The sequence below is a fragment of the Eublepharis macularius genome, chromosome 4, assembly GCF_028583425.1.
Source record: "Eublepharis macularius isolate TG4126 chromosome 4, MPM_Emac_v1.0, whole genome shotgun sequence".
In the NCBI taxonomy this organism is placed as follows: Eukaryota; Metazoa; Chordata; class Lepidosauria; order Squamata; family Eublepharidae; genus Eublepharis; species Eublepharis macularius.
In genome coordinates this window covers 132,816,288-132,838,852 of record NC_072793.1, presented here as the reverse complement: position 1 = coordinate 132,838,852, position 22,565 = coordinate 132,816,288, and the positions used below count along the sequence as shown (strand labels likewise).

The 22,565-nt window shown below is 41.2% G+C and overlaps 1 protein-coding gene across 1 annotated transcript in view; it reads left to right on the top strand.

Moving 5' to 3' along the window:
- Nucleotides 1–22,565, top strand: part of ITPR1 (inositol 1,4,5-trisphosphate receptor type 1) — a 282,814-nt gene that overhangs the window by 33,387 nt on the left and 226,862 nt on the right. Inside the window, exon 3 of the mRNA XM_054975949.1 lies at nucleotides 14,407–14,477. Coding sequence (XP_054831924.1) covers nucleotides 14,407–14,477 — 71 coding nt within the window. The remainder of the gene's footprint in view (nucleotides 1–14,406; nucleotides 14,478–22,565) is intronic.

Here is a 22,565-nt window from a genome sequence, read left to right as displayed (position 1 = left end):
GGGGAAAGCAAGAAGGCAGAGAGGGAAGCCCTTCCCGTCACTACAGATGCATAAGGGCTGGCTGAGGTTCAGCAGTGGTGGGAAGTGAGAACATTGCATGCTCAGAGGTACTCTGGTAATTAAGAAGCTTACAGATGTATATTTAATGTTAGTAGTTATATCTTATATAATTTTATGTGTGTGTTTGGTGAGGGTTGTGCCCAGGACATACAGTAGTCATTTTTGGCTCTTTTGGTTGATGGTAACAGCAAATGTGGCTCCCTGTGAGCCGTGCAGCAAGTACCACTGACATCATACATCCATCTCCATAGGAAGGTAGAGTTCCAAAACCTCTGAAGGAGGTAGCAGTAACTGTTGTAGAAGAATCCCTCTTTAGATAAGGAGGATTTGGCAAATTACGGGCTTGTATTCAACCTGCCCTTCCTGAGAAAATAATTGAGAAGTGATGGTGGAATAGCTTCAGAATTTCCTGGGTCACACATCTGCCTTTACTGTTTTCAGTCTGACTTTTACTGATGCTCAGCTGCATAGTTGCTTGAAGAAACCTCCAGCAGCAGCTGTCTTGCTCCTGGGTCAGTACTAAAATGCCATGGTTAAGTGGCTTATTGGTAAGGCTGTTTTAAATGGAATTTCTCCTTTTTGGCATTCTCTGAAATATCTAGCTCTCTGATTGGACAACCAGGTAACAAAGGTTACATTTTCTTTTGTTGGATGCAGCTGAAAAACCTGTTGCCTCTTTTAGATTCAGCTGACTTAACCACCCAGTCCGGTGCTGCTGTAATTGTGAAGTTGGATTACTGCAGTGTGCTCTATGTGGGCCCTGCACAGGAAGACATCTTGGAAAAAAGTTAAACTAGTGCAAAATGCTGCAACTCAACGTTGGCTGGAGGTAGTCAGTTTGGACATATTACCCTTTTGTTAAAATATCTCCAAGGTTATCTATTTGTTTCCAGGTTTAATTCTAGATATTACTTTTTACCACTTACTGAAAGGATAGCCTCTCTCTATCGTAACTTTGTGTTACTCTTTGTTCTTTTCAATGGCTCCTATTATCTATTTCATTAGTGTGGTTTGTAAGATCTACTCCAGCCCGGTCAAAGGTCTTTTTCAGTCATAGCCATGATGACCCTAAGGTGTCCCTGAAGAAGGTACCTAATATTAAAATTTTTTAGAAGGCTGTGTAGAGAAGTACTATTTAAAGGAGGCTGAATTATAATAGCAGGATTTGAGGATTTGACTCTTATTGGAAAGCTGTAGTATTGGTAGTTTAATAAGTTCATACTTATATTTTTGTTGCCAAGTTTTATGAATGGTTTGTCTTAAGCCTGTGTCTTTAAAATGCTTTTTGAGTGAATCTTTAAGCTATTCTTCTGCAAACAGCCGTGAGCCTCTTTGGAGGGGAAAGGCAGGGCATATTTATTTTTAATAAATAAAGCTGTGTTTTTCTGCAGGCAGTTCTGCTAATGTTAGAAAGGAGAGTGGAGGCACAGTGGAGAAGAACGAAAACAAATTCAAAGAGGAATAAGAACTGGGGGTAGAGGAGAGAGGAAGGAAACGGTTACTTAAAGTTGCACCACCATTATCTTGCACCACCATTATCTGCTAAAAGAAATACTGGTCAGAAGAGTGAAGTGAAAGAATGAGCTAAATAATGTAATGTATATCTCTCTCAGAAATCTTCAGGCATTTGTCAAATAGGAGATTCAGCCTCTGTTAACCAGTAATAATTGTTTCATGTACTTTAGTAAAACAGCTTTAATAAGTCCTCCCTCCCTTGAGCATATAACACTGTTCTTACTTAACAAGGGAGGAGAAGATCTCATCCAAACGGCTTGGCTTTGTTCAAGCCATAGGAAAACAATCACAGAATAGCATATGCCTGGATCCTTGATAAATTCTTGCCCAGGTGGATCAGGGGTGGCCTTGTGAAAACTGTCTGCAGCATGTAAATGGCCTTGTGGCTCACAGGTCCCGTTTCTTGAAAGATACGAGGGTCCATCATTTAAATGTGGTGCTAACTGCATTGGGGCAATTATGCAGGAAGATAAGCTTCATGTTCCAGATGCCTGCTAGCTTTGTTAAACATGAAGGGCATTAACAATGAAACCCCCTTCGAGAATCAAATCAGCTTTCTAATCCCATATCTTAATTTAGTATTAACCTGGCAAAAATATAAGCACTTTGAAGGAAGTTCTTTGAAACAGTTCATTGTCAGTTGCTCTCAGCCTGGTATCATGCTAGCACCGAGTACATCCTTTGGCTGCAAGGGATTCAGCATTAGTGCTTGCTCATGAATGCTGTGTACTGAATATAGTTATAAACTGTAATGATAGTCTGTTCAAGTAAATATTTCTTTGAAGTGGAATCCTGCTTAATATTCCAGCGTGGTGCTGGCTTGTTGCTTAACCATCATATTACTTCTGTTTTTTCCAAATGCAGAGTTCTGATGGTTTTGTCTTCTGTCTAATTACCTTTTGAGCTCTGTGCGTGCTGTACAATCTTTATTTTGATCATCGGTTTGTCTAGAGTAATTCTCCTTTCCCTGCGACCTAATTTTGGAACAAGGTGAATCTTTCGGTGCTGAGACTTAACTGTCTGGTTCCCTTTTGTATCCGGTTTAATCAAATAATGTGGCCTTTACTTTACTACTGAGCTCTTTACTTTCCTGATCTTTCCCCCACACCCCTTGCTGATGCTTTTGTGTGGCCAAATCCAAAGGGCCTTGAATAATTGTGTAGGAGAACGAATTTTAGCAGATCCACCTTCTCATGAGCTGCAGGGTTCAGAAAAGCTGCAGAGACTGAAAGTCTCTCTTCCATACAAGTGTAACAGTTGCAGAAGCCCAGTTCTCTATTGCTTTGGATAACTTTGGCGCTTTCTGCCTGTCAGTGTTCATGCATGGGAGTAGAGCATAGGCTATGTGAGCAAAGGCCTGTAAACAGGACTACTTTGATACTGAGCGCTAGACTAAGAGTTGCCTACCCTGGGTTGGGAATTTCTTGGAGATTTGGAGGTAAAGCTTGTGGAGGGTAGGATTTGGGGAGGGGAGGGACCTCAGCAGGGGTCCACCCTCCAAAGCAGTCATTTTCTCCAGAGGAATTGATCTCTGTAGCCTGTATTACCAAGAGGGTAATATAGAATCTCAGCCAGGCAAGGACCATGATAGAATAAAAAACACAGTAAAAAGATACACAGTAAGGTCTAAGTATTGTAAACTCCTACCCTTAACTTAAATACATGGGAGAGGAACTCGGCAACAGATGCAGTGATTTTGTGGGACTTGTCAGAAAACAAAAAAATATTGGTTATCAATCGTGGATTTTGCAGAAGACAAAAGGAGGTGAATCAGATGGTGACGTAAGGAAAAGTACTGGGTACAATGAAGAAGGATATGTTGAACAGAATCAGGTTCATTATAAGAGCAAGAACAAACTCTTTCCTTATAGGGGATACCCTTATATCTGCCAGTTAAGACAGGTGAGGGGAAAAGATTGAACTTGGCTACCATGAAGGCTCTACGATGAGGGGGGGATACCAGATTAGAAAAGTACTGGGCCATAGATTCATAAGAAAAGGCCAAAAAACGTGGGGAACAAACTCCAGAGCAGCTAGCATTGATTACTTGGACTTCAGTGTCCCCCATCCTCCTTCAAACTGCCCGAAAAATGTCCATTTCTCCAGAGTCAGCCCAAGAATCCAGGTCAATACCAAGGGATTTTATTTTAGACACTATAGATTGTTTGTGACCATTTAGAAATATATCCTCTTTCCATGTAAGGGCTTTGTCTGCCCCTCCCCCCATCCATATGGGATTTTTCTGTGGGATTGAGGTAGGGTTGCCAACTCTAGGTTTGGAAATTCATGGAGATTTGGAGTGGAGCAACAGGAACGCTGGGTTTAGGTAGGGGAGGGAACTCAGCAGGTATAATGCTATACAGTCCGCACTTTGAAGCTGCCATTTTCTCCATGGGTACTTATTACTGTTGTGAGGAGATCTGTTGTAATTCCAGGTTTCCAGGCCCCACCTGGAGGTTGGCAACCCTAAATTAATGTGAAATAATTCCCCCTCCCTTTATTTCTAATCACATAGCTGGTGTTCATCATATTGAACGCTGGGTATAATGGATAGATCTGCGCTGGATGGAAGCCTTGGTATGTATACACTAGTGGCCAAAATTGTGGAAACCTTTTGGAAAAAGTGCATTTTTGAGGTTTGATGGCTCATAACACCACTTTTTTTTAGAGTAATATCATAAAATTATATATCAATGGAAAGATAATTTAATCAAGAATGTAATGCAACAAAGTTTGTTCAATTATCTGTATTCTATCAAATGTTATATCCAAATAACCAGGAAAAGGAAGCACAACTTGCTTAGGTTGACATGAAGTAGTTTTCCTTCATTTGAATGTAGCCATTCAACATAATACAGTTAAAGAAATGGCACAAATAGTTGACTGTTCACCCAGAAAGCGATGCAAAATAGTACTATTAAGTGAACAAGGCTACAGTTATGAAGAAATTAGAAGAAAAATTGGTGGAAACTTAACCAAAGGTGGCATTTCTAAATTTTTGAAGAGGTATAAGGCTACTCAGTCACTACAAAACCAGACTGTTAAAGGCAGGAAAAGGTGCACGCAAGCAAGGGATGATAGAAGAACTGAGAGACTGAGCCTAGGTGACAGAAGAAAATCATTGGGGTGTATACAGAACGAAGTGGCGCAATTCATTGTGAAGTTGAGTGCAAGGACTGTTCGGCGCAGAATGGAGGAATTTGGTCTTAATGCTAGAATTCCATGTAAAAAAACATTATCTCTCAAACAAAGGTTGAAAAGATTAAACTGGGCTAAAACCCATGTTAACTGGACAGCGGAACAATAGGACAGTGTTATTTGAAGTGATGAGACCAAAATCTCCCTGTTTGGTAGTGATGGCATAAAATATGTGAGAAGAAGAATCGGAGATTTGCATCCTGATTGCATTACACCTACCGTGAAACACCCAGTTAGTGTTATGATATGGGGTTGTATGACATCAGAATTTGCATGATAAATGGCAATATAAATGCCCAAAAATACATAAATGAAATACTTGAGCCCAAACTGAAGCCTTCCACACATGATCTTTTCCAAGATAATAAAGCATTTATATTTCAACAAGATTCAGCTCCATGTCATGTTACTGCTGTGTGCAAAAAGTGGTTTCAGGATAATCATATTCCACTGTTGGAACGGCCTGGGAATAGCCCAGACCTTAACCCCATCGGAAATCTATGGAGCCGACTAAAGAAACTGGTTAGTGAGAAGCAACCCAGCAATAAACCGCAATTAATAAGAAGCAATAACTCACATTATAACAGCTGCATGGGAAGGCGTTGTAAGGCCGTAAGTAAAGCAAAAGGTTACCCAACTAAGTATTAACTGACATGGTGAGAATTGTTGTATAACTCATTTTTTCTATGTTTCAATTTTCTTCTTTATAACTACTGTTCTAAAAAAATTTCCTTCATAAAAGTTACTGCATTGCATTCTTGATTAAATTATATTTCCATTGATATATAATTTTATGGTATTACTCCAAAAAAAAGTGGTGTTATGAGCCATCAGACCTCAAAAGTACACTTTTCCCAAAAGGTTTGCACAATTTTGGCTACTAGTGTAAGATTCCCTGGTCTCTATACCCTCACATGGGGGGGGGAGCGGAACCTGGCACTAACCTTGTGCCGGTGGCATTGTCATCTTCATGCATGCATGAAGACAACACTCGCAGAACTTGCGCTGGCCATGAGAGTGCTCCTGCGCTCTGTGCAGGCCTGTTTGGGCCCATTTGGGACTAAAATTGGCCCCAAACGAAGTGTGGGAGCACTCCCACAGCGGCACACCAACATCCCTTCTGGGAGTGACGTCATTGCGCTGCGTGGGAGTGCATGTTCCACGTGTGTTCCTGGGGTCCCTGCCAGTGATGGGCAGCCTCCAGGGGCTTGACATCTGCCAATTGCTGGCAGATTGGCAGGCAAAGGGGCAAACCCCTGGGAGTTTGCCCACCACTGGTGGGCACCTGGGAACCCTAAGTATACCAAGACTAAGTGTACCTTTGGGATGCCTCTTATATTGCATAGACTGTTTTATTGTTTAGACTTGGCAAAAAGTTAATGTCCTCATAAGTCTTCAACTGCTGAAAGTGTCACAACTTGAAGCAAGGCATGGTTTGAAATGTTTCATAAGACCATTCTAGATTTTGCTTTAAAAGTGGAAACATCTATCAGCAGGATGATGTGATAACACTCATTCTTGATGCAGTGGAGGCTTTGGAGTGCCTGAGGTGACACTTAGTTGGCCTAGCAATGTTTACACAGTCTGCAATATGCCTTTCTTTGCTATTTCTAGAACTAAAATAAGCCTACTGAAATGTAGCAGTTCAGGATTTTGCTCTGGAAATACCCTACTGAAACTGGGTTCCAGGTTTCTGGCTGAAATCAGTTATGGGTTTACCTCTGTTTCTACAAAATTGATTACCAGATGTAGCTTCTTCTGAGTTGTCTGAGCTGGTTCCTAGGAATCCACGGAAACTACTGATTTTGTGTTCTGTTGGTTTATTCAATTTTTTTATTATATGTAAGTTACTTTCATAACTATTTGTTGACATGAAAGAGTGGTTTGTTCTGAAGTTTTACTTGAAGCTACATTTCACTAGATTATTGTTTTATTTATTTATTTTAAGTTTTAGATTTTTTTAGACTGCCTCTCCCTCAAAACGCGGCCCGAAGTGGTTCACATGATTAAAAACACAATACATATTATACATTAAAATATTATATGTTAAAAATAAAGAAACATATTACTACAGTTAAGGAGTCCCACAAGAATATAATCTGGCTGTTTAGACTTGGTGGTATGTTAGGGTTGCCATCTCTAGTTTGGGAAATTCTTGGAGATTTTTGGGGTGGAGCCTGAGGAGGGAAGGGTTTGGGGAGGGCCCTATAAACGGGCCATTTTCCCCATGGGAACTGATTTCTGCCATTTGGATATGAGTTGTAATTCTGAGAGATCTCCTGACCTCATCTGGAAGTTGCTAAACCTATCATGTGAATTATTTACTTACTTATTTAATCAAATTTATAAACTGCCCTCCCTGCAGACCATATACAAAATCTAAAAAGAATTTTTTAAAAACTAATTATAATACAGAAGTACAAAACTGGCACCAGATGTGGTGGTTTTTTTCTTTATTTGTTTGGGGTTTGTAGGAAAACTTGTGTATTAGCTATTAACAAATAATGGAGCATTTTTATGGCTAGTTTAGTTGATATTTACTTAAAAGTACTTTTCCTCATGTAGGTACTAGCTAGGGTTGCCAGGCCCCACCTAGCGGGAGTGGGGTGACCTAGCACTAGGGATGCCAGACCCCCGGCGGGGGATCCCCCACCCATGCTCCGCACCCCCTGTCCCCACTTACCTAACCAGTGGGGGGGCACACCTTCCCTGCGTGCTCCCCTGTGGCACTGCATGCTCCTGTGCACAGCAGCTGCTGGGATTGGGCCCATTTTGGCCCGCATTGGGGCAGCTGCGAGCGCAGGAGTGCTCCTGTGCTCCACAGTGCCTCAAAACAGGCCCGATCTGTGGCAAAATGGGCCTGTTTTCAGGTGCTGCAGAGTGCAGTAGCGCTCTTGCACTCTGCAGTGCCTCAAAATGGGCCCGTTTCGGCATGGACCGGGCCCGTTTTGAAGCACTGTGGAGTGCAGGAATGCTTCTGTGCTCCGCAGTGCCTCAAAACGGGCCTGATCTGTGGCAAAACGGGCCCATTTCGGTGCAGATCGGGCCTGTTTTGAGGCACTGCAGCACGCAGGAATGCTCCTGCACTCTGCAGCGCCTCAAAACAGGCCTGATCCGCGCCGAAACGGGCCCATTTTCGGGCACTGCGGAGCACAGAAGAGCTGCTGCGCACCTCAAAACAGGCCCATTTCAGCGTGGATCAGGCCCATTTTGAGCCCCTGTGGAGCCTGGGTGCGCTCCCAGGGGCTGCACGATGATGTCACTCCCAAAATGACGTCTTCACGCTTGTGGGGGCATGCGCACACCCTCCTCTCCCCCAAAGTAAGTGCCTGGCCCCTATCCCCCGCTGGGAGGTTGAGGGGGCCTGGCAACCCTACCTGGCACTTACCTCATGTCCGTCATGTGCTCCATCTTCACATGTGCATGCCCTGTTGCTTGCATGATAACACCACTTCTAGAAATGACATCATCACATCAACCGCAGAAGTGCCCCCATGTTCTGTGTAGGGTCCATTTAGTGCTAAAATTGGCCCCAAATGAAGTGTGAGAACACTCCCACGCCAGTATGATGATATCACTTCCAGAAGTGACATCATTGCACACCCCAGGTTGGGTGCACAGTGGGCGTGTTCTAGGGTGCCTATGGGTAGCAGGCAAACTCCAGGGAGGGGGGCTTGTCATTTCCTCCCTATTGCTGGTGGATCGGCAGGCAACGAGGCAAATCCCCCAGGGGTTTGCCTGCCATTGGTGAGCACCTGATAACCCTAGTACTAGCAGTGACTAATAATGTTCCTGTTGTGGGTATGGTCTGTGATACAAATATGCCGCTTCTTGCCCCTTGCTAGTCTCTTTTTTTCTGGAATTAAGTTGTTATACTATGCCCATATTGCTATTCAACTTATTCATGATATTGCCAGTCTTGCACCTAGCTTTACACTGAAACAAAAAGCTTTTAATGTGTTTTGATACCATAAGAAATGTAACATTAGATGCACGTGTTATTTTGTTATTTACGAACTATCAGGATCCAAGATGCAATTATGGAGTAGTTTTTGTTGAAGAGAAATCTTGTAGGCGATTGCTTCTTTTTCCTAATCATGTGCTACTGAAAAAGCCTCTGCAGGCCCACGAAGTAATACTTAGTAGGAGTTGTGCTTAAACATGACAGTGTCCTTGGTGATTAATTTTTTATTTGTGGGTAGGGAATACAGACCATACACAGAAACCTTCACAAAAGACACACTTTAACCCTGCAGTACCTTCACTCCTAGTGCCACCTTTTTATCTTTGCAAAATAGTTGGACTTTCTTCACTCTTGGAGCTGTTTGGTGCTAGATGATGAGATGCACATTATGGAGAGGAAGAAGGCTTTGCATTTAATTTTGCCCCAGTTTAGCAATTCAAGTTAAGCAAATGAATTCTTCATAAAAAAGCCTGCACCTATGTTTTTCCTTTTTGGTGCCTGATTCCTGTGGCAGTGTGATTGCTGTGCAAACAGATGTGATACCAGTGCACGCCACTGTGTGTCCTAATCCCCACCCATTTTTTCCCTTTCAGGTGCTGATAAAACTCATTGGAAAAGACAGCAATGCTAGGAAAAGTTGAAGGTAGTAGGAAAAAAGGAATAGCCCAAATTAGATGACTTGACTCAATAAAGGAAGCCACGTCCTCCAGTTTGCAAGATCTGAGCAAACCTGTTAATGATAGGACGTTTTGGAGGTCTTTCATTCGTAGGGTAAAGACACACACATGTAGCTTAGTGGAAATGTAAGATGTACTGAACAACAGTTAACCTGCACTTTAATTATCTGTCTGCATCATGTGCCTCACTGGACAGCCATCTCAGATAATTGGCATATAATAATATGCAATTATCATGATTGATATGATAAATATTGTAATTTGAAAAAACTTTTTAGATTCGTTCAATGTCTTACCCTGCCCCATCTATCATATAGGCATTATTTACCAACAATGCCATTGTCAAGGATCCTCTGTGCTAGAAGTGTTACTGTGTTCACTGTCTGCTACATTGTACTGGGAGCTCATGGCCAATCACAGAAATGTCATCAGGAGCAATAAATGAATTTCTGTTCTACCAGAATTCACAACCTGTGTAATGGATGGACTTGCCTTTAGGAAAACAGTGGGCAAGCAAAGAAAGGAAGAAAGGAAAGAAAGAAAGAAAAGCCATGATATAGATAGCCTGCCCTGACTTGGATAGCCCAGGTAAGCCTGATCTTGTCAGATCTCAGAAGCTAAGATGGGTTGGCCTTGGTTAGTACTTGGATGGGAAACCTCTAACAGAGACCAAGTTTGCAGAGGCAGGCAATGGCAAGCCACCTTTGTTAGTCTCTTGCCATGAAGATCCCACTAGGAGTCGCCATAAGTCAACTCTGACTTGAGGGCTCTCTCCACCATAGATAGTCTAGGCAAGCCCAGTTTCATCAGATCTTGGAAGCTAAGCCACATTGGCCTTTGTTAGTAATTGGATGGGAGAATTCCAATGAAAACCAGTGTTGTAGAGGCAGGCAGTGGCAAACCACCTCTGTTAGTCTCTTGTTTTGAAAACCCTGGCAGGGATTGCCATAAGCCAGCTAGGACCTGATGGCAATTTCCACTACCACCAAGCCAAAATAGTAGCGGTTGAGTTATCTTTACCTCATTTTTCCAGAACTCTTTCCAGGCAAATCAGTAGTTCATTCCATTGTTTCCAATAATGACAATGCTTTGATCTCTTTAAATATGGATCACCAATGTTTAAGCCTATGTAATGTCTTGGTAGCTGTTTCATCTTGACAGATGTTGGCTGTATGCTTGCTGCTGAGGTGGTGGGCATGTTTATGAAGACTTCTTGTTACTTAGCACAGCTGAGGTTGGCATGGATGTCCTGTAGATCATGAAAGCAGAACAACAATGAAGATTACCTGAAATCTTCACTTCCTGGGAACTGCTTTCTGACCTTGCCATCTGGGTCGTTCTGTTCCCAACTTGGAGAAAAAATAAACCTTAAGCTATCACTTGCATAATGAGGTGTGTTTGAGAAGATGCATGTTTATCCATAGTTCTGGTTTGCTAGGTGCTTCTGGAAGATGATGAGGCTCTGAGGCTGACAGTTTCTTTCCAATGAAGACAATAAATTACTGTGGCACACTGGCTAAGAATGCCTCCGTGGTTTTTAGATCCAGAGGAGTTAGCTGTGTTAGTCTGTCGTTGCAAAATAGTAAAAAGTCCAGTAGCACCTTTAAGACTAACCAACTTTATTGAGGCATAAGCTTTCGAGAACCACAGCTCTCTTCGTCAGATGCATTTGACGAAGAGAGCTCTAGTTCTCAAAAGCGTGTGCCTTAATAAAGTTGGTTAGTCTCAGTGGTTCTTGTGTGCAGTCCAGAGGATGTTCTCTTTCAGGGAGATTGCAGTTGAAAATAGTGGATTGTACTGTATATGTAGAATCTAAGCATTGGATACAACAGAAAGAGACTGGATAAGACTATTTATATATATAGGATGCAAGTCACAATGGCTACATTAAACTGTGTATTAAGCACTGGGGATATTTTTGTATATGACCCATTTAAACTTAAACTGTTGACCTTACCACAGCTTTTGATTCTATAGACAGAGATTGACTTTGGGAGAAATTAGCAAAGACAAATATTGACAAAAGACTGCTGCTTCTCATTCGCAAGTTATACTCAGATACACATGCAAAAGTCAAAGTGGGCACCTCGGTCTCCCTAACCAGTGAGATTCCAGCAGGTAAGGGGGTAAAGCAAGGGTGTGTATAGGCTCCTTTACTTTTCAGTTGGTACATAAATGACATCATACCAAGATTATCTGGTCCAGAATTTGTCTCGCCTATTATAGGCTATCAGAAAATTTCAATCTTATTGTACGTGGATGATATGGTCCTAATCTCTCTAATAGGTTTAAAGAGGCTTTTGTATAATCTGGCCGAATACTGTAAAGAAGAGAAAATTAAAGTAATGGTTTTCTGGAAAAAGTTTATTTGGTATATACACGGCACTCCAATCGATCAATGCAAAACCTATAAATACCTGGGTTTTAATATATAATGAATTCTTGAATTGGAATGTCCATCTAGCATCTATAAAATCCTCAGCCTTTAAGATTATCGGAGTAATAATGAGATTCTAATATACCTGGGAGGCTTCCTTGTAGATCTGGTTATAAAACTGTATGTTAGTAAAGTTATCTGTCTGCTGTTGTATGGCATTGGAGTATGGAGTTGGAAAGAACAACTACTCACAGCTTTGGAAACAATATTATCTCTCTTTATACCATTCCAGATGACTTGCATCTGGACTTGTTGCAACCTCTAGAGAGTAATTTTGATTTGTGGGTACGGGTGCATAATGGAGACACCTTAATTGATAGTTTGTTAGTTTTCCAAATTTGCTCCATGATATAAAACTATAAAAAAGATCATTTCAGAGCCTTGTACTTGGTAGCTATAACAGCATGTGACCTCAGAAGAGCATTTACATCAATGTGCTTTCAAACTATGCCAATGGAGCTATTTACTGGACAATATTTAAAAATACCCCAGGAACAATGCATTTGTATATGTAGAAGTTTGATGGAAGTTCTTCTCCACTAGGTTTTGGTTTGCCCTTAATACTTGGAGCCCAGAAATAAATTTCTGGCTAAGACACCAGAGAGCCTATATTCCTTTTCCTATTTTGACAAACTAGAATTTATGCTTTCAGATGTGGATCCCCTTGTTTCCAACAGGATGGCACTTTTTGTTTTAGCCACTAGGAAAATTAGAGCAAATGTGGTTCTTAAGAAAGCAGCCAGATGAAATGAAATCTAATCTTTGAGTCTGAATGTGAATTTTTAGAGAAGGATGTAATTTTAGAAATGTTAAGATTCTAGAGCTGTAAATATGTTTTTAACTTGTAAAGGCTTATGCCCACATACAATAAATTTGTCTGTCATTTAACTGAAATCATCCTCTTTGTTTGCCAAGTTGCAAAACACATTGCAAAATAAGTGCATGTAAAAACCTGTTGAAATCTGAATGTCTATATTCTTTGACTTCTGTGCACTGCAGTTGGACTCAATTGCCACTACTATTGTAGGTCAGCATATTCCAGGACGGGAGAGAAGGCAGCATGGTATAGACTAATCTCATCAGATTGTGGAAGTTAAGCAGAGTCAGTACTTGGATGAGAGACCACCAAGGAAGACTCTGCATAGGAAGGCAATGTAAACCACCTCTGCCTCTCACTTGCCTTGAAAGCCCCTTGCTGGGGGTCACCATAAGTCAGTTGTGACATGATGACACTTTACACACAGATTCCAGGACAGCAAGAATAGTGTAGTTTGTAATCTTATAAGTGGGGACTTCTTCAAACTCCAGCAACCGTTCGACAGCTCAGGTCAAATAAAGTGTTGTCTGTGCTCTTTATGTCTTGCTATCTGAGACTTCCAGCTGGCTGGTGTGACCACAGACCATGGTCACTCTCCTGACTATCTCAAAGTGTCATTTAGACTAGTATTTCCCAGCCTGCGGTTTGGGACCTAGAAGTGGGTTGTGAAGCCTCTGGAAGGGGGTCTCAGGCTAGCCCTCCCTAATGGCTACCTCTGCCCTTTGCATTGCTGTCTTTCTCTCCTCTTTCTCCTTGCCAATAAACTTTTCACATTTTTGCCTCTCCCTCCCTTTGCAACAATAATGGCAGCAGTGGGGTGAGGAGCTATCTGGCAACTATTATCTTTACAGGTATATACATTTCTTACATAGAATAATTCTTAAATAGGAAAGTCATGATATGTGAAGTGGCTCCTGTAAGAACCAACTTTGGTGCTTAATTTGAGGCTAGGCTTTGGCCTTTATTTTGGAAATTAAGACCTGACCCTGGAAACAGTATCTTCCATGTCACACATTAGTTGGTTTTCTTTTTCTTCACTGCATATGCATGTGCATTGATAAAGAGTCAAGTAAACTATGTCCTGATGGCTACTACAGTTAGCTTCTTAGGATCGTAAAGGGGATTAGAGGGAGTAATGGAGAAGAAGAGGATAGTCAAAGGTTGAAGTGTAGCCCTCATATGCAAAGGCAGCTTTTCTGGGGTTCATAGTAGGGTATGATGTTTGTTGGTTTCTCAAAAACATATGGTTTGCTGCTGTAGAAAATGGAATGCTGGACTAAATGGTCTCCAACGTCAAATTTCACCTAGGGTGCCAGAAAACCTTGGGCTAACCCTGAATGGGTCACTGTGCCAAATAAATTTGGACTTGTGGGTCACACAAAAAGTTGGGAACCACTAATTTAAACTAATGTCTACTTAGGCTTTTAATGTTGACTTGTCATTTTTTGAGCTTTTTGCACACTTTGCTACTCCACTTCCTAATTTTTGTCAGTTATCTTGGTTTATGCCTTGATTTCCAAGGAAATCTAATGATAATCAGAAGAGCAAAGCAAATGTGTCCTGGGAGCAGTATATCAGCTAGTCCTGTGTGCTCACTTGTGTTACTTGCTTCTCTTGAAGAGTTACAGACGCTCATGGCTGGGCAATACCTTCTGTTGGGTGATCCAGATTTAATACTGCTAAGGTTTTAGGTTGTTTCTGGTAATCTTATTTTTTTATATTCTTATCTCTATTCCAGACTTGTGGACGATCGGTGTGTTGTACAGCCAGAAGCAGGTGATCTTAACAGCCCTCCTAAGAAATTCAGGGGTGAGTCACTTCTCTTTGTTGAACTTAAGCATTCATATATCATTCTTTCTGTCCTGATAAATCTTCTTCAAAATAACAGCTGCAAATGTGAGATGCCGTAGCAAGTGGTTTAGTTGCTTGTGGTTTGTTTTGTAATCAGGATAGTGCTTTATGTGGCTGGAAAACCAGCTTTAATGTGTGGACTTAAAAGCCTTGCACGAAGAAGCATTGGACATTTGTTTTCATTTCATTTTACTGTAGCAAATGGGCTTAGCACAGATGAGAGCCAACCTGAATTTGAGAATACACAACTCGGAATCCCTGTGACGAACAGGATGTCTGTGTAGTTTCACTTCTCTTCCTCCAGGTGTCTGGACTCGAATACTGATTGTAAGCTTTAAATAGCTCCTAGCATTGAATAAACAGATGCCGAAAAAGGCGGGCAGAGCACTAACTGATCCAGATGTGGCTTCTAGATTGATCCCAACAGTGTTTAGTGTACCTAAAGTCCATTCTCTTTGGAAGGTATTTTGTAAATGACATGTTTTGTCATGGAAGTTTAATTAAAAAAAAAAAACCCTCTGCCTGCTCATGCACACACGCACACACACATGCACGCAGACAAACTTTGAGTTGATGTTATGTATTAGTGGTGCCGCTGGGATTAGTGCTGTCTGTACTGGATCTTGATGTTCACTGATACATCAGTCTTAACTTATGCAGAAAGACTTCTGGTTAGAGGATAATAATTAGTGTTAACTTTCTGCTCATAGCAGCATCAAACAAAGTTGTTCCCTTGCCATTTGCTTGTGGCTTTCTGGAAGCATCTGTATGTTCATGCTTTGAAAAAGAATAGTAGCCTAGATAGATATATGGTCACTCAGGAAAGTTATGTATCAATTTAAGTACAAAGTTTGTTATCAAGTGTATTTAGTTTTGCTTCTCTGAAGAGTCATTGCAAATCTGCTGTTACGGCAAAACATTACTGTGTCACATACCATAAATGCCAGACAGTATTAGATGTAAAATGCCAGACAGTATTAGATGTAATATTTTTAAATTTTTTAATGGCATTTGATATTTGTAGTTCTGTTATCCGCCCTGAGCCTGCGAAAGCAGGGAGGACAGAATATAAATGTAATAAATTAAATTAAATTATACAGTAATTGTTGTTCTTGTGGAGTAAAACATAGATTTTGTGCAGAGGCAGTTCCAGACTATGGTTTGGTGCTACATGCATTGTCCCTTTCCTCTGTACTTGTATGCTTGGAGTCCATTATGAATGGAACAGTGTAGTGTAAACAATAGTTTGCTGTTCTGTCTGAACTGGCAGACCATGGTTGCTCTTCCTTTTCCAACTAGTAGACTGTAGATGCAAAGAGGAGGGGAGGACAGAGCCTGCAAGCCCAGAGCTCATCCCTACAGCAGTTTTGTCATTTGCTTCTGATCCATCCCGCAGATTGTTCCCAAATGGCCAATGGAGAAACACAACATGTTTGGTCAGTTGTGGTGTAACAGGGTTCTCTCATCCTCATTTACAAAACAACCAGCGCATGCAGAGAAGTGGTTGAACTGAAGAGGTGGCATAATGTGTTCAAGTTCCATCGTTGTAGCTTTTTCTGGTGTCTTTGGATATTTAAGGGAGGAAAGGGTGGGTGGATTCTTTCTACTTCTGTTTTATCAGATGCCATCGACTACAAAGGCTATCATCAAATAAACAGATCCTCGAGTAGGTGTAATGGCTGCTTCGTGCATGATGCAGCCACTTTACACCCTCCAACGAACTAACTTGACTTGTATCCATTTTAGCAAAGTACTGTGTGAAATATTGGAAGACTTTTAGGTGTCAGCTGCTTATGTGCCTAGTAACTGCTGGTTCGAATGAAGGTCTATGTAGTGGTATAGCTCTGCAGTGTTATGACCAGAATGCTACATTGTGCATGCATCCACATCCAATACATTACAGTTGGGATTCATGAAACTATTTTTATTGTACAAATTACTCATAATGGGAACTAGTCATTTCCTATCTCTCTGTGTGGTTGCTTCTCTAAGGAATTCCATATGACTCACACTACACCCCAAAATGGTCTGGATTGGAGCAGAGTGTGTTATAATCTGATTTTGTTACAGAGGGTACAGAAAATCTATATAATATACATATGCATATTCATATGCATAAGTTATATTTATTGCTCTCTCTTCTAAGACATACTTACGCTCTATACTTTGTCAATAGTTTTTTTTTGTTGTATGTTGTTATGAAAATTTTTTGGAAAAATTTATAAAAAGAAAAGAAAATCTTTCAGGTAAGCTATTAAGCCATGAATTTGTAGCTAAAATACGATAGTCACAGAAGAAAGCATTTAGTCAGTCAGTAGCCCAAGGAAGTTTCATTTTTGCAGATGTTCTCCACTTCAGCATTTGTCTGACCAGAGTGGTAAAACTGAAGTTTCTTAGCTTCTATAATTAAATTTGAAGGGGAAGCATACAGGAAGAGCGATAGAGACGTGGGATCTCTTCTCTCTTCTCTCTTAAATAAGAAAACCTTCTGTATCTGTAAGGTAAAGCAATATTTTAGTGTCTTACAGGCATTCAAAATATAATAGGGACAGTTACCCCTATTTACATGGAAATTGCCAACTTGAGTTCCCATTAAGTGTAGACATTCTGTCAAAACATGTTGAATGATGTAGTGCCAGCAGCTGGGCAGATACACAGATTGAAAGAATCCATGTTGTAGAATGTTCTAGGTTTAAGAACGCTACTTTCCAAGTATTGGTTTCTCAGAGTGTTTTAATTATCTGGGGTAGCTGGTCTATAACTACTGCTGAGAATTCAGGTCTTTGTACAAAAATGTCATATTTAGCTGAAGTGACATAATGATAGGTTGTATGGAGAATTTCTGCTCTGTTTTATATGCTATACACAGTTCAGCAGATTTTGCAATCAAAGATTTGGGGCCATGTTATTTTTAGGGCTGTTTAAAGCATCAAAAGCTTTTAGCAAAATCAAAAGCTTATAGTAAAAAAAAATGTTTTCTATGAGCTATATAATGTACACACCATAGTCTACAGATCTCTCTAGAAGGCCTCTTGATTAATCTCAAGAGCCTTGAATGACAAGACAGTGGTTTCTCTGTATTCTTTTTAACCTGGCTCTATTCAACAAATCCACTCATTCGTTGTCTTGGCACCAGTATCTGAATTACATGAAATCTGCCTGTGGTGAGCTGCAAGATTAGTTCTTGGGACATTGAGTGTTGGACCAACAAGTCTGCTCTGTAGCCTGGGTAGCAGTGACATCACTGCCAATGTACACTTGGATATGGGAGAGATAAGGGTCTATGATACAAGGGTTCTTTTAGCACTCACTAAAAAAAAAGCCTTTGGATTGAAATGGAAAGTGATTTTTCTCCTCCTCCCCCCCCTCCTCGTTTTGTTGCCCTAATGTTAATTGCTATGCCTAAGGGATGGCCACACACAAAGTTGGTATGATAATAGAAACTTGGGTTGGGGAGCTGGCTTTCACACCTCCAAACCTGACTTATTGCACCAGCCTACATGCTCTGTTTTTAAGGTTGAAGCATGTGCCGTGGGGTTGATTGCAGTCATGAACTGTACAAGAATCATGAAGGTTTGTGCAAGCATTGTTTTATATCCCCTGCTTTTCCTTCTCCAGCAGTTTCCAAGTCTAGGGAAAGTCTCTTCCCAAGATCACAAGGCCTGTGGAAGTAATAGCCACATGGACTGGTGGACTGCAGTAAGGAGGTGGAAGGGGCAAAATCACTTCCTCCCCCTTTCCTGTTAGTGGAACTGCATCTCCCATCAGCAGAGCTATGGTGACAAGAGGTGGGAAGGGAAGTTTTGCTCTTTCCTCCTTCTCACAGCAGTCCATAGCTGTTGATTCACATGGCTGAGTCTTCCACAGCTATCAGCCAAGTTGATCAGAAGTAACTGTACATATCAAAATAGTTATTCTAAAAGTCCTGTTGCAGGCCCATTTATGAATACTTTTTCAGTAATTCATGGTAAAGGACAGAGTTTCATATGTCACTGTCTAGCAGATCAGCAACCCATATTCATATTTAAAGTTTCACATCTAGGTGAGATATCTGTCAGATCTTCTGTAAAGGTTTAAACATAGCTGTTAACATTGCCATAATGAATAGTACAATAAACCTCCAACTCTGTGGAAAAAAGCGACTTTAAATACTGCAGTACAGAAATTTTAAAAAATTAAACTTGAAACACTAGTTCCAACATTGCTACATAATACAGCTTGTAACACATTTGGACTCCTTGACCACATTTTTGAGAGGAGAAACATGCTTCAAGTATTTTGAAGCCATTTACTCAGTTTCCTCACAAATGAAAGTATTGAACTCTGTGTGACTTTTCATATTGAAATTGTTTCCAAAAACTGAATACATTTCTTCCTTACTTTATTACATGAATGAGGTGTAAGAAACGGTAGCTCCAGAAAATGGTCTAGAAAGTTCATGATGCCTTTGTGCTGCTGAAGCTAAGCAGGTCTGTCACACTGTAGAGGGCCTAGAGGTTAGATCACTTGGGAACCGTTTGTAAACTCCTCTAAGCTTCCTGTAGGAACAGTGAAATAATTCAGTGTGAAGAGAAGGAGCATTTGAGAATGAACTAAAATTGAACTTTGTGTGCTTTCACATAAAAACCTTTCAGCCTAAACCTATCAAATGTTAACTTGGAAGGTCAAGCAGGTAAGCATATTTGAGTGTGCACAAAGTGTTGTCAAGCCAACTTATGGCAACCCCTTATGGGTTTTTCAAGGCAAGAGATGACCAGAGGTGGTTTGCCATTGCCTGCCTCTGGATAGCAACCCATTTTACTTGATGGTATCCTGTACAGAGCCAGTTTGGCGTAGTGGTTAAGAGCGTGGGACACTAATCTGGAGAGTTGGGTTTGATTCCCCACTCCTCCACTTGAAGCCAGCTGGGTGACCCTGGGCTGGTCACAGCTCTCTGGAGCTCTCTCAGCCCCACCCACCTCACAGGATGTTTTGTTGTGGGGATAATAATGGCATACTTTGTAAACGACTCTAAGTGGGCATTAAGTTCTCCTGAAGGACGGTATATAAATTGAATGTTGTTGTTACAAGAACTATCCAGGACCAGCCCTCCTTAGGTTATGAGATGTGATGAGGTCATGCTAGCCTGGGCCATCAATGTCGGAGTAAGCATTCTTAAATCTGAAGATTTTATCTTTCTTCTTTTATCAGAAATATAGTTATTTTTTAAGGAGGCCAAGCATTGTAAAATTTTGGCTGCAGCTTTGCTTCAGATTATGAATTGCTGGGTAGCGCTGGATTCTTCTTGACAAGATTATTTGTTCTTTATCATGCTGTTAGGCCCAAAGCACTTTATAAAATACAATTTAAAGAAACAGGGAAAAAAAGCAGTGCAAAACTCCATATCGTGGGTTAATTGGGGATCCACTGACCTGGCTCGCCCAGAATCACAGACGATAAGCTGCCAAGAACAGCTGGGCTCTTGTCCCTCTGCTTGTGCCAAAGGCTCATGTCTCCGGCCATGCTCAGGCTAAATACCTGCCACAGAAGAGGAACGGAAGCTTGGCTCAGATTTCATTTAACTACCACAACTATGTTCCCAGCATTCCTCTGTTACATTTTGATGTGGCTTACGTCTTACCTTCTCATTTACATTTTTTTAAAGAGCAAGATTTGAGTCCAGTAGCACCTTAAAGACTGGACTTGAATCTTGATCTTCTGCTGCAGACTGAAGTGGCTGCCCACCTGTCACTTGTATTTTCTGACTTTCTTCAGCATCCTGTTTCACATAGTGGCCACCAAATTGTCCCCAAATGGGAACATCACACCTTCCATAAATTTTTGCTGTCAGTTTCTAAGTATTCAGCATGTATTCACAGTGCACTTTAAAACTCGCAGTGCTCTCTTATGTTTTCAGTATAGAAATATGGTTGCCAGTCCCTCAGTGGGGTTTGGGGATCCCCCTGTCCCAGCCTCTGTCTCTCATTGCCACTCACCTGGCCCGCAGGGAGGAAAGGCCCTGGGGAACCCTCCTGGGCCAGCATGCAGTGGGCTCACTCCCACTGCACTCTGGGAGTGACGCCATCATGCCTGCTGGGAGTGTGTTCGCACATGCAAGAAGTCTCAGAAGGTGAGTTCCAGGTCCCCCCTCCCACCAGGAAGGTAAAGGGACCTTGCAACCCTATATAGAAGTGAGTTGTCCTGTAAACTGAGTCTCCAGAAGTCAGTGGCATCAAAAATCAAAGCGCCACATATGACAAAATTATAGCCAGTAGCTGTAAATATCTGATTCTCACCAAAATGATATCAAGCATGCAATTTTGGTTCTCAGAGACCCTGAACAAGTATAGCTTGGGTCTTGGCTGAATTCACTTGAAGGTCCAGTTTAATACAGCTGAAGCTTCTAGACTTCTGGCATTTTTTTCTTAAATGAAAGCTGGATGTATGGAGAGACTAGCATTCAGATGATTTTGTTCCCCTTTATTTTATTTTTTAAAAATTAAACCATTGAAAATAGAAATAACTATGGCAACAATAGTGGCAGATCCACACAGAATCAAATATAAAAAGTTCCCAAATATCTAAAAATAAATCCATATGCAATTGTCATCTGTATCCTATAGGTTGCAAACAGAGAACGTTATCTCACTTTATATCTCGTGCTCTTCTTACAGTGTATTCAGGGTAGTGTACATCGGATTATCTCATTTTTTCTTTGTGCCAACCTTTTGTGAAATGTTGTGAAATGAAAGACCGTGACTTGCCTGCAGCCACCAGTTTGTTTACTAACTGTAAGCTGTTTTGGATCCCCATTGGGGAGAAAGGTAAGGTATAAAATAAGTTACGAAAAAGAAAAAAAAAACCAATACAATACACTTTTCTCTCTTAGATACACCTGGATTGTATCTACTGAGTTTCATGCTTCCTGGGTATGTAGGGGCCTAATTTGGATTGGGACAATGGCACATAATGAGAGGGAGTTTAAGATCCCCCCCCCCTTATTTGTGCTTTTTTCTCCTACCTTAAATGACCCTGGGGAACGGCTGTTTGACCCCTGGAAAACTTAACACGTTGCCTGTCTCTACACATTAAGGCTATTTCAGTGCAAGGGAAAGTCTTAAGCTTAAACCCCTGACTGGATCAGGTCCCTGTATGCCTAGAAAGCAGAGAACCCCCCAAACACATCTGTCAATATGAACTGGGATGTAACCAAGGAAAATGTATCATATAGTTGGGCCCTGAGTGGAATATTCAAACTTGGGTATCTCTGGTCTAAGTTCCATGGTGTGTATTCATGTGCCAAGTTCCATGGTGTGTGTTCAAGTTGCAATTGACTTACGGTAACCTCAGCAAGGGGCTGCCAAGGCAAGTGAGAAGCAGAGGCAATTATCCTGTGTCTTTCTCTGCAGAGTCTTCCTTGGTGGTTGCCCATTCAAGTACTGACCTTCCTTAGCTTCTGAGATCTGATGAGATCAGGCTATACCATGCCACCTTCCCTCAAAATAAGTTCCATGGTACTAACTAGGGGGAAGTATACTTGTGCTCTAGCTTCTAAAGATGAAGAGAGAGAAGCTGCCCAAAGCTCAGCAGTTGAAATGTATGCATACAGTACATGGTAAATGGAGCCAGTACTCTTTAGTACTGAAAATCAAGGAAGACTAGTGTTGGCTAGTTTCATATATGTTTTATTTTAATCTGTGAGCTTACCGTAACTCCTTCTCCACCTTTATATCCTCTGAAAATAACATACAGAGCTAAGGGCAAGCATGCCAAAAGGTTGAGTTAGTTATTAAGTAGAACACTACCGCTAATAAAACTAGCCCCAACATTGTAGACAAAGGAATACTGTGGTTTTGTTGCCATAGTTCCAACATAAAATCTGACCTTAGCGGCAGTAATGCTGTGCTCAAAAGAACTAGGTAATCAGTTTTCTAAAATTAGTGTGTTCCCTACTTAATAAGCCAGTATGAGCAAGGTATATAATGAAATATTATATTTAGTTGTAAAGTGTCACGGGACTGCAATATCTTGATGAGGCTGTGGGGAATTGAGATCAGGGCCGCCTCG